This window comes from Pituophis catenifer, unplaced genomic scaffold, assembly GCF_029215685.1.
Source record: "Pituophis catenifer annectens isolate HBS135680 unplaced genomic scaffold, rPitCat1.0.hap2 SCAF_2, whole genome shotgun sequence".
Classification (NCBI taxonomy): Eukaryota; Metazoa; Chordata; class Lepidosauria; order Squamata; family Colubridae; genus Pituophis; species Pituophis catenifer.
This window is the reverse complement of record NW_027256882.1, coordinates 66,330,043-66,341,200: the sequence shown is the minus strand read 5'-3', so window position 1 is coordinate 66,341,200 and position 11,158 is coordinate 66,330,043. Positions and strand designations below refer to the sequence as shown.

At 37.4% G+C, this 11,158-nt stretch overlaps 1 protein-coding gene across 1 annotated transcript; it reads right to left on the bottom strand.

Annotated features, from left to right (window-relative positions):
• Nucleotides 1-2,647: 2,647 nt before the first annotated feature.
• On the bottom strand, nucleotides 2,648-6,688 carry TRH (thyrotropin releasing hormone). Its single transcript, XM_070933596.1, has 2 exons — nucleotides 6,487-6,688; nucleotides 2,648-3,117 (listed from the first exon to the last, which is right to left on the bottom strand). Exons 1-2 carry the CDS (start codon nucleotides 6,686-6,688, stop codon nucleotides 2,648-2,650), a joined length of 672 nt encoding a protein of 223 aa, XP_070789697.1.
• Between the last annotated feature and the right edge of the window lie 4,470 nt (nucleotides 6,689-11,158).

Below are 11,158 nucleotides of genomic sequence, written 5' to 3'. Positions count from 1 at the left end.
TGATGAAGCACCCACAACTTTTGAAGGCAAACTGTTCCACTGGTTAATTTTCCTCACTGTTAGGAAGGTTGCTTCTCTCCTTGATTTGTTTTCATCCATTGTTTCTTGTCCTGCCTTCTGGTGCTTTGGACAATAATTTGACCTCCTTTTCTTTATGGCAGCCTCTCAAATACTGGAATTCTGTTATCATGTCCCCCTTAGTTCTGGTTTTCTCTAGACTAGCCAAACCCAAATCCTGCAATCGTTCTTCATATTTTTTAGTCAGAACACTTACTAAAATGAACTGTAAATTAGAATTTATGGATCTTATGTCAACTAATTCAGTTAAATATTTGCAGGACAGACAGTAGGAATACCACTATTATCTGGTGCCCATTAAATGCTTCAGCCCAAGTACTGCAAAGATGCTACATTTGTTTGTGTTGCATTTTTTTAAGCATGTATCAAAAAGATTTCAAAGAGAAATCTATTTTTGCACAAAACAGCTTTCCATATGAACATTTGATTAATATTGTATACAAATATATAATCATGTCATACACAAGTTTTGATTTAAAATATCAAGTTTGTCCCCTTGTTATATTGAAATATCATTTCCCCCTTTTTCAATCTCGAAGTCAATTTTAATTTGGTACATTGTTTATTTACCTTATTTCTGTACAATCAAAATGAAAGCTGAATTGGAACACTATAATTTTATTTGGCAAGTAAACACTTTTAATTCACAGAAAGTGAATACATTTCTTCTGAGCATGGTAAGCAGAGTTTCCCACATTTTTACATTAAAATCCACACAATAAGATGAAGATGTCTACTAGTTCCTCTTTTAAATTTTCATTGTTAGTGTTACTGGTCATTATATTTTTGCCAATCGTTAGTTTGAATTGAAAGATTCACTTCCACTTTATTCGAATCTAGCTGGAACCAGGGATTCTTGGCTATAGATTTTTCATACTGATTCTTGCAATAATAGGAAAGGTTTTTTTGCTAAAAGAGGCATCTTTCTCAGTGTACATTTCCTGATTGGACTTCTATTTGTTCCACCATTTGTTCTATTTGTTCTCTATGCTCATTTGTAGCAATGAGCATAGAGAAACTTCTTATATTATCACAACTTGGTACCTGGTAATTTCACAGCCTCCCCCAGCTGAGAAGGTATCAGAATGGAAAATATTGTCACTGGAAAATATGATTTTAAAACCACATTGCTACATAGAGAGGTATATTCTATCAATATGGAAACAAATAATATATATTATGATAGTTGGAGAATATCAAATATCAGCCATAGGTCCCCTGTCCTTCCACAGTTGGATTACTGATATATGTAGAATAGATTTCTTTCTTTTTTAAAAGACACTGTTCATTTCTCATTCCAGAACTAAATGGATAATATAAGCAACTGATATTCTATTGTCTGTTGATAATTCTCTCCATACATACCTTCAAATCCTTTTGTGTTTCTGCTTAACTAATAATAGTTTGATTTATAAAAGGATCACTCAAGTCTAAGAGCCCAGAGATCATTCTTACTACAAGGACTAAGATAGCCATAGTAAGTTTCCAACTCCAGCTACTACAAAAACCCATAGTGCTCATCCTCCAGAGATTATGACATTCACATCTTGGTGATCCTAAATCGTACTGTGAGCCCTCCTCAATCTGAAGGTCTGCAAATGTGTTGGGCTATAAAGAGCCGGCTAGCACAGATATGTAGATTGAGAACAATGAGAATCATACTTCAACTCATTTCAACAACACCAGACTGGGAAGATCTGATTTAAGCAATGCAACCAAACAGATCTGATAATATGATTTTAATCTTCATGGTGAATAGGTAATATCTAAAAAGCCATTGTGTTGATTCCTTTTTTAATCCATCCATATTGCAGATGGATGGATTATTGCAGTGGGATACTAACCACAATATTTCAGTGGATCTACAGTACATACTCAATATTGTCATTATGACAAGAATCTGATTGTGAACTCTCCCTTTCTTTTATCTACTTCCAATTTATTAAGTACCTGGAAAGGTCCTACTTCAAGGTAACTTTGTTGTAATCATTTATCTTTTACAATTAAGAGTTGTAGACCAAATATTTCCCATTACAGACATGAATTATAATAACCATGATCTTCTACACAATCCTTGCTGAATTACAGTTCTCCATTTGTAATTTAATTCATATCTGTAATGGGAGAATATTCAGACTTGACTAGGAAGCATGACTCTTTGCTGCTGGTGCACCATAAGCGAGCAGCAAGATTAGCTCTAATTAGTCTCCTAGTATGACAATCCCCACCTTCCCCATATATATTTATCATTGGTCCATGCACAGTTGGGGAAAAAAATGTACATCGGTATGGCTTTTTATGAATAACTTCATTTTAAACAAGCATCAAACCCAACTATCTGTCACTCAAGGAAACACCTCAGTCTTTTCTTTAAAATGAAATCCACATGTCCACAGACTGCTAAATCTGGACTACGGTACTCCACCATTCTGTGTGATATTCCTTATAAAGAATTATCTGCAGAGAAGTCAGCAAGCAGAAGGAGATGGGGAAGTCATTCAGAAATCATCCAGAAGAATGAAACAATGAATACACAGACACACAGACACAGACACACACACCATGTTTCTCACTCCTCTGCTTCTATTTCACCATCCAACAAAGAACTTCTTCCAGGGTGCTGCCTCTTCTCTTCACTGTGGACTTTGCTTATCTTATCTAGCAACTCTAGCAGCAGGCTACCTTTGCTGCATTCAGAGGACTCCTGTGGGTCACAGAGAATATTATTGTCTGGGGTCTGTGAACCCAGATACCTCTTGCCTGGGTGCTGCCGCTTCTCTAAGGTTTCCTCGCTCTCAGTCTCATCATCCCAACCTCGCTTGCCAGGGTGCTGTCGCTTGTTGTAAGGCAAGTACCTCTTGCCCGGATGTTGCCTTTTGGATAATTCATTCAGATAAGCTAGCTGGCTGCTTGGAATGCTGAGGATTTGATCCGAGAGAGATCTTCTGCCAGGATGCTGTCTCTTCTCCAAATCCATTACCATCCTCTTCCCAGGGTGCTGCCTTTTGGTAATCCAAACCAGTTGAGAAGCACCTGGCTCTGTACAAAGAAAGGTTTCACATTACTGCTCATTTGAAAATTGCCAAAGGGTTGTTCTTGTTGCAAGTTATAATTATTCATTTTGACTAAGGAAGAATTAGGCAAAATTGGTAAAAAAAAGATCATGGTCAAAACAAGGGTTTAAAAATATAATATTTGGAGGTAGATTATAAATAAGTGAATAGATGTAAGAATAAGTCTCTTTATTTCATGGAGCTGACAAGATCTTTGAGAATATGTTACGGGTACCTTTGTGAAATGGCTATTGTAATAGGGTTTGTTCATTTCCAAAATGGCTGCCATAACCAGTTTACCAGATTGTCTATGGAGATTCTCAGTCATCCAGGTCATGGTTGTCCCAAAGGTGCTTTTTCTTTTTTCAAGAGGCAACTGGACTTTCTTGTTTGTCTTTGAAGATGTTTTGCTTCTCATCCAAGAAGCTTCTTCAGCCTTGGTGGCGCAGCAGACTAAAGTGCTGTTAAGTAACACCAGCTGTCTGCAATTACTGCAAATTCAATTCTCACCAGGCTCAAGGTTGACTCAGCCTTCCATGCCTTCGAGGTAGGTAAAATGAGAACCCGGATTGTGGGGGCAATAAGCTGACTTTGTATAAAAAATAACACCGCTTAGGGGGGGCTGAAAGCCCTACTAAGCAGGTATATACAAAAGTATGAAGGCTATTGCTTAACGCATTGTAAGTCGCCCTGAGTCTCCGGAGAAGGGCGACATATAAATCGAACCAATAAAATAAAATAAATAAATAAATAAATCATCTTCCAAGAAAAACAAGAAAGTCCAGTTGCCTCTTGAAAAAAAAGCACCTTTGGGAATTAACCAGAATGTTACCTGCATTCCTCAGGCTCCCTCCTCCCCAGGTTGCTCCTCCCAGTTTACAATTGCCTTTATTTCTTGGGCAGATGGGCTTTGGGATTTTGAAGTATTGAATTGTAGGTTCCCATCACTGATGCATTGAATTGTAGCGGACCATCATTGAACACAGACAAGTGTCCATAGACGTATGAGTGGATTCTACTTGAAAACAGATTCTAAATGCAAAAATTTAAGAAATATCATAAATACCTTTTCCAATATTTGACTGAAACATGTGACTAAAACATCACTTGAAATTATTGATTAGACAGCTATTTGGGAAAGTAGAAGGAGAATTTCTTTGAAGTGGTGGTTTGAAATATCACTATTAATAGAGGAAAAGATTGGACTCCTTCAGTATCAGTAACACACTGACATTAACATATTGTGCAATTCTCATGTGAGATTCCATACACTCGTCAAGCATAGTCTTATAATAAGTGTTAAACTATTCACACAGAGGTTTGGCTACAGGCACAAGAAATAGAACCTTGTATATTCTAATGGCAAGGAACAATTTTAGCACTTAGCACTAGTACTTAGACTTATATATCGCTTCATAGTGCTTTTACAGCCCTTTCTAAGCAGTTTACAAAGTGAGCATACTGCCCCTAACAATCTGGGTCCTCATTTTACCTATCTCGGAAGGATGGAAGACTGAGTCAACCTTGAGCCGGTGAGATTTGAACTGCTGAACTGCAGCTAGCAGTCAGCTGAAGTAGCCTGCAGTGCTGCACTCTAACCACTGCACCACCTCAGCTCTTTTTCTGACATTCCTCACAAGATGTTGCTCTTCAGGAATATCATTTTACCCATGGCTGTTCATAAAAAGAATACCTTCCTTCACCTATCACTAGACTTCCTCCATTTAGATAGAGAATCAGAAAGAAGTTTCAAACATACAGTATGTGTAGAGTTCTTTGAATATATCATTTGCCATCGTTTGATCTGCCATCAATTCCATTATCAAAGTCAGTATGACAGAATGGAAACAGCAACTCCAGTCTGCCATTCCGTCATATGACTTCCCAGGCAAACGTGTAGGTGATAGCAAGAGTCTGGGAAAAGAATCCAAAAAAGTTTTTTCACACATAAAAGAAAAACTTCTTAGTCAATTCAAATTCTTGCCAGGGGCAGCTGGAGCTTGAATTGATTTAGAAGCTGGCATGACATTGGTTGCAGGGAAATTGGAAAGAGAGAAAAAGAAGGAAGATTGAAGCAAAATACAGGCTGCAAAAGATTCCCAGATGATTCTTCAAGGCCATCTAAATGAAACTGGCATGGAGCCACTATAGGATCTGCCTGTCCTGCAGAAAAAAAAGGATCTAAAGACACCAGGAGGGATCTCCACCTAAGTCTTGATTGGAACCCTTAATTAATTCACTGGAGAATTTAATAGCAATTGCATTTTAGGACAGGAGCAATGTCATGTTATCAGAGGCATTAGTATTGCTGACAGGGATCTAATTAATCCCAGAATGATAGCACAATTAAGCCATTAAACTTGTCCACATTCTCTTTTCCTTTGAAGGCAGACAATAGATGGAGGCAAAGAGGAAGAATTATAGGTCTGTCGTATGCATCAACTGGGTTCTGCTTGCTTAGTTATCAGACTGGAAAAAATAAAGCTTTCAAAAAAACAACAATCCTGATGTCTTTCTATCTTTGTTACACATAGGAGAAAGGATATGGTTGATATGGTTCACATGAAGGTCTTTGGGTTCTGTATTTGTCTGATCAATCCTGAAAATTTATGATCATTGGCCCATCCATAACGTAGAGTGAGCCCTGTGTAGAGATGTCGAGAAATGTGGGGAAGCAGAAATGGTAACTTTCTGGCCAAAAGCCAAAGCCATCAGCTGCCTATTTCTTTTCGAAAGCAGAGATATACATGTCACACAGCACAATCTGACCTGTGCTGAATAAGCTACCCTGTTGCATCACAGAGAGTGTAGTGAAGAGCCCTACACCACTATTACCGTTAAACAAAAAAATCAATAAGCAGCCTAGTCAGCTGAATGTTGACTTCCCTGAATATTAGCTATTCTTCAGAGCTCTTTCCCAACCCCGCTGGGAAGGGCCAAATATTCCATTTTAAAATTATAATGTTGGCATGTTTATTTGAATGTTGAGTATGGTAGAAAATAAAATATCTTTTTTCCAGGAAGACTGCTCTAGTTCTTCCCAAAATTGGTGTTCTCCGTAGATGTTGAATTACAACTCTCAAAACCATCCACCAGCATACAACTGAAAAACGTAGGATTTCAAATTTATTTTAAGATATAACACGACTTTTCTCCGTCTCAGCAACCAAGTAAGATATGCCTTATATTTTAACAGTTGTCTCTCACTGCTCCCCAACCCCCACCCTCCTATTTAAAAGCAGAAAAATACTATGAAGACATTCCTGGGCAGAAATTGTGCATGCAAACAAAAACAGGAACAAAAAAGGAACTTCATCAGTTATGTAGCCATAGAAATTCTCGTGTTCATATTTACCTTTATCCAGATCCTCTTCTGCATCTTCTATCTTTCCAAAAAGGGAACTTAAGATGAGGCTTTCTGCCTCTGGGGAGAGGTCATCAAAGAGACTCTTTTCATCGTTCCCATCTTCTTCTGGAAATTGCTGCCCCAAGCTGACACACACATTAGTAAAAATCAGGAATAGAAACAGCAGCCGCCGCCAAATGGAGATGGACATGGCAAAGCAAGATCCTATGAGCAGAATGTGGAGAAAATGGGTTTTAAAAATAGTGTAGAAAATGCAGCATTCCTAATCACTTGGAAGGAGTGGTATGTTGAGGAGACACATGAAGGCTCTTCTGTTTTTATTGACTTCTAATGAAACTACCCATAGGAATGATTACTTATCACTTTAATTTTCTGCAAGCTCACTTAGGTTTGCCTAAAGAACTCCATATGAATTTGATGTTCCTCTCTGAGCAAAGAGGAGGACTATAGTATGAGAAAACAGTCTGATTTATTTTTCTTTAAGCATGTGGTTTACCTGAAGCCTATTCACATTAAAGATCTAAAGCTATATAAACTTTGTATCAATACATCAGAACAAGTTCTGTGTCGTATTATGTAACACCATTTCTTTTAAATGCTTATATTTGAAGCAGAATACCTGCACAGGATTATTATAACGTGAATAGAATGCTTGTATTATACTGTGCTGCCAAATGATGCTTTAAATCCACATGGCTTAATTACAATTTTCATTAAAATCACTCTGTTTGTCAGTCAAATAGATTCTAATGTTTTCAGAACATTTGAAAATGAGAGAAAAGCTGTTCTTTTTTGAACACGTAACTAAATGACTTAAAACACATTTTAACTTTGCTGGCAAAGTTAACAGCAGTTGCAATTTTTAAGATCTCTTCTATCTATCTGATTCTGTGAGCAAACAATTAACATTTATCCTTTTAAATAAGGAGAAAGAGAGCGAGAGGGAGGGAGGGCGGGAGGGAGGGAGGGAGGGAGGGAGGGAGAGAGAGAGAGAGAGAGAGAGAGAGAGAGAGAGAGAGAGAGAGAGAGAGAGAGAGAGATTGTCATTTCCATACACCTTCAGGTTGAAAGTATTACAAAACAAGATTAAATTTGGAAGGTATATTTTTCCAATCCAGTAAATAGCCTGCTTTATTAACTACTCAGAACAATGAAATAACAGCTGTACACAACTAGATAAATCTGTGAGATGTTCGTAAGAACGGAAAAGTTTAATAGGCAAGACAGCCTGCAGAGGGAAAGTAAATGGGATTTATTACCTTCCTTCCAGGTGCTTTAATCCTTGGCTCAGGTTGTGAAAGAATTGCGTCGGCTCACTATTTTTCTGTAGCTACTTACACGTTTCAGCTTCAAAGTTGCTTTCCTCCGTTGAATCACAGATGACATCCACCAGAAGTGCTCCTGAGTTCTTTTGGGTAGATTAAGTCTTCTTCCCTTCTTATAGAGAGCTGCCTCTGGACCAATTATGCAAATAGTTGTGAGGTAATATATGTGATGTACTGTGTTGCTCCTGCCTCCTTTCATTGATGTCAGGGATCTGAAATTTGTGCGCATGTTAAAATTCTGACAGTTGTGAGCTGACCTCACTTCACTAAGGGTTGCTAGAAAAGAATTGCTTCAGGAAATAAGATAAGATGAGGATATGCCTGTGTGTATATATCAAACAATTGTTATGAGCCAACCCTAAGCAGGTCATTCATGAGATCTGAAGAGCAAAATAGAATCAATAAATGACATTATTTGCAACTTCTTCTTTTTTTTTATGGTGTCCTCCTATCTGTGAATTTGCAGGTCAGTAATTGACAGTTTGCTAGACAATACTCCACAGTTCTCTCATTTCCATATAAATTCTCTCCATATAAAATCTTGAATTTTACAGAAAGCAGGACAAGGTTTCATTTGGGTAACAAAGTGTTGTGTGAGTGATGATCCTCTGTTTTCATCTGGAAAGGTTTCTATGTTCAGTTCAGAGATGCTTTTTCTCTACTCATTTGTATATGGGAGATTTGCTATTTCAATTTGAAAATAAATTGCAATCTGGAAAATACACAAATATGAATGTGCTATACAACCATATCAGATTATGACATCCAGTTTCTTCATTGTATATTTCATGATATTCTGGACTTTTACAAAATCCTTCATTTTCATGTCTCATTTTTCTACAGTGAAGGTTTCTTCACTGTAGAATTCTTTTCAAATAAATTTATTCAATCTTGGTTTTTTTAAAAGCTGCAGTAAAAGTCTACATCCAGATTTTGGATGACTTTGACAAAATCCTGATTAAAAGTTATATTAACTGATGTGTTAAATTCTCTTGAACCAAACACTGAGTTGTTCAAAATAAACTTGTCTGATTTGTTTGAAATAAATTAAATTTTGAGGTTTTGTGTTATTTATCAATGAATGAATAACCTAATGTTTTCACCAGCTGCTATAAGGAATAAATTCAAGATATTTTCAAGACATTTCTCTGCCTTTCACGTGTACATGTTTATTTTTTAGTATTTTTTTATTGTTTTTATATCACAAATTTAATTTCTAAATTGAACAGTGTGTTTTCTAGGTAACAAAAATATTATAATTTAAACCTCATAATCATTATGATCATATCAACATACAAACGTATAATAGATACTATCAACCATTGTTATAAAATATACTATCTTCCATATTGACATCAATCATATACGCATCAAAATATTTACTAATCAATTTTTCTTTTTCATATAATCCATATTTTCACATAAATCCATCCATCTGATCTCTGTATCTATCGACTAACCATTTGTTCTTGTGTACATCTTTATCAACATGTTTTCAAGATAAGCTGATGGTCAAGGAAAGTGAAATTGCCATTACAGTCTAAATATCACAAATAGCTATTTCATATGGATTTAAAACCAATATTTTAAAAAGAGACACTTCATGTAGATACCCAAAGGTTATCAAGAAATAATATACATACTCTATAGTACAAGCTCTTCTGTATAACAGTCCTTTATGTATTTAACTGAACAATTGTCAGATGAAATGATTTCTTTATTTTAAGCAACACTGGACACAGTGAGCAATGTCTGTATTTGAGTGTGTGTGTGTGTGTGTGTGTGTGTGTGTGTGTGTGTGTGTGTGTTTGTGCGTGCATGCATGCAATAGACTAATTCCACAGTCCTGTCACTTCTTTTCAGAGATTAAACAATATGGGTTTACCGTGTGCCTGGATTTATAATGTCATGCACCTGAGGGCAAGACAAGAAGTAATGGATGGAAACTTATCAAAGACAGATCCAACCTAGAATTAAGGAGAAATTTCCTGACACTGAGAACAATTAATTAGTGGAACAGCTTGCCTTCAGAAGTTGTGGTGTTCCATCACTGGAGACTGGACAGCCATTTGTCTGGACAGGTATAGGATCTCCTACTTGGGTAGGGTGTTAGACTAGAAGACCTCCAAGGTCACTTCCAATTCTGTTATTAGATTTTTATCTTGTCTTTATTACATCATAAGTAACTCAAGGCAGTGAATATACATAATACTCCTTCCTCCTCCTATTTTTACCACCACAACAATCCTGTGAAGTAGGGTTGGCTGAGACAGATTGACTGGCTCAGAGTCACCTGGCTGGTGACTTTTGGAGGAAGGGGCTACATATGCAAATAATATTGCATTGGCATCCTTCAGTCTCAAGAGACTGTGGTATCATGCTCTGGAAAGAGGTCCTAAAACATCATCTAGTGTGACTAAAAAGGCCAATTCGAGAGTGGCAATCCCTTCCACACTGAGGGCAGATACATTCTGTCCCCTGCCCAGCCCCCAGATTTCGCTGGTTCCGGGACTGCCTCTTTGCCTCAGCCTGCTGAACAAGTGTATCTTCGAATTGGAGAAGACCATGCTGTGTCTTTAGCCTCCAAGCTGAACGATCGGAGGTCAAGGTTTCCCAGTTGTTAATGTCCATTACCAGGGCCTTTAGGTTCCTCTTGCAGATATCCTTATATCGCAGCTGTGGTCTCCCTCTGAGGCGCTTTCTCTGCACTAATTCTCCATACAGGAGATCCTTCGGAATCCGACCATCAGCCATTCTCACGATATGCCCCAGGCAGCATAGACATCACTGTTTCAATAGTGTATATATGGTAGATATTCCAGCACGTTCCATGACTGCGCTATTTGGAACTTTGTCCTGCCAGGTGATGCCAAGAATACATCAGAGACAGCGACGTATTCTTGGCATACGTCGCTATTGTATTATTTAACAATGACTTTGTCATTGTTAAATAATAACAATGACAAATAATGCTATACTATGTAAACAAAATTGATGCATTTTAATAGGACAAGCAGCCCCAAATATTCTCTGATGAAATGAAAGAGAGACCAACATGTGTGGACTTCTGAAGCTTTCACTGAAGTATCATAAGAAATGTAACAACCAAGCTGAGGTCTTCTTTGGTAGCTTGGTGACATTTTCACCCGCTGCCTCGCCTGGTTAGCTTCTCTGGCATTCTTCTGTCATGATTGTGAAGTTCTGTTCGCTAGAAAATTTACAGCTGTAAGCCATTGTTCCTGGAATGGCTGTATGTTTTGGGATGGAAATCATAAAGGCTACTAGATGGATATTACAGAAATGTGAGAACAGAGAATTAAGTCCTATTGCTAACT

What these genes read in the sequence shown, in the direction of transcription:
- TRH (XM_070933596.1), bottom strand. Translation starts at nt 6,688, where the DNA reads ATGTCCATCTCCATTTGGCGGCGGCTGCTGTTTCTATTCCTGATTTTT. An exon ending in AGAAGAGGATCTGGATAAAG is followed by an intron (nt 3,118 to 6,486) that starts GTAAATATGAAC and finishes TTCTTTGTACAG; the next exon opens with AGCCAGGTGCTTCTCAACTG.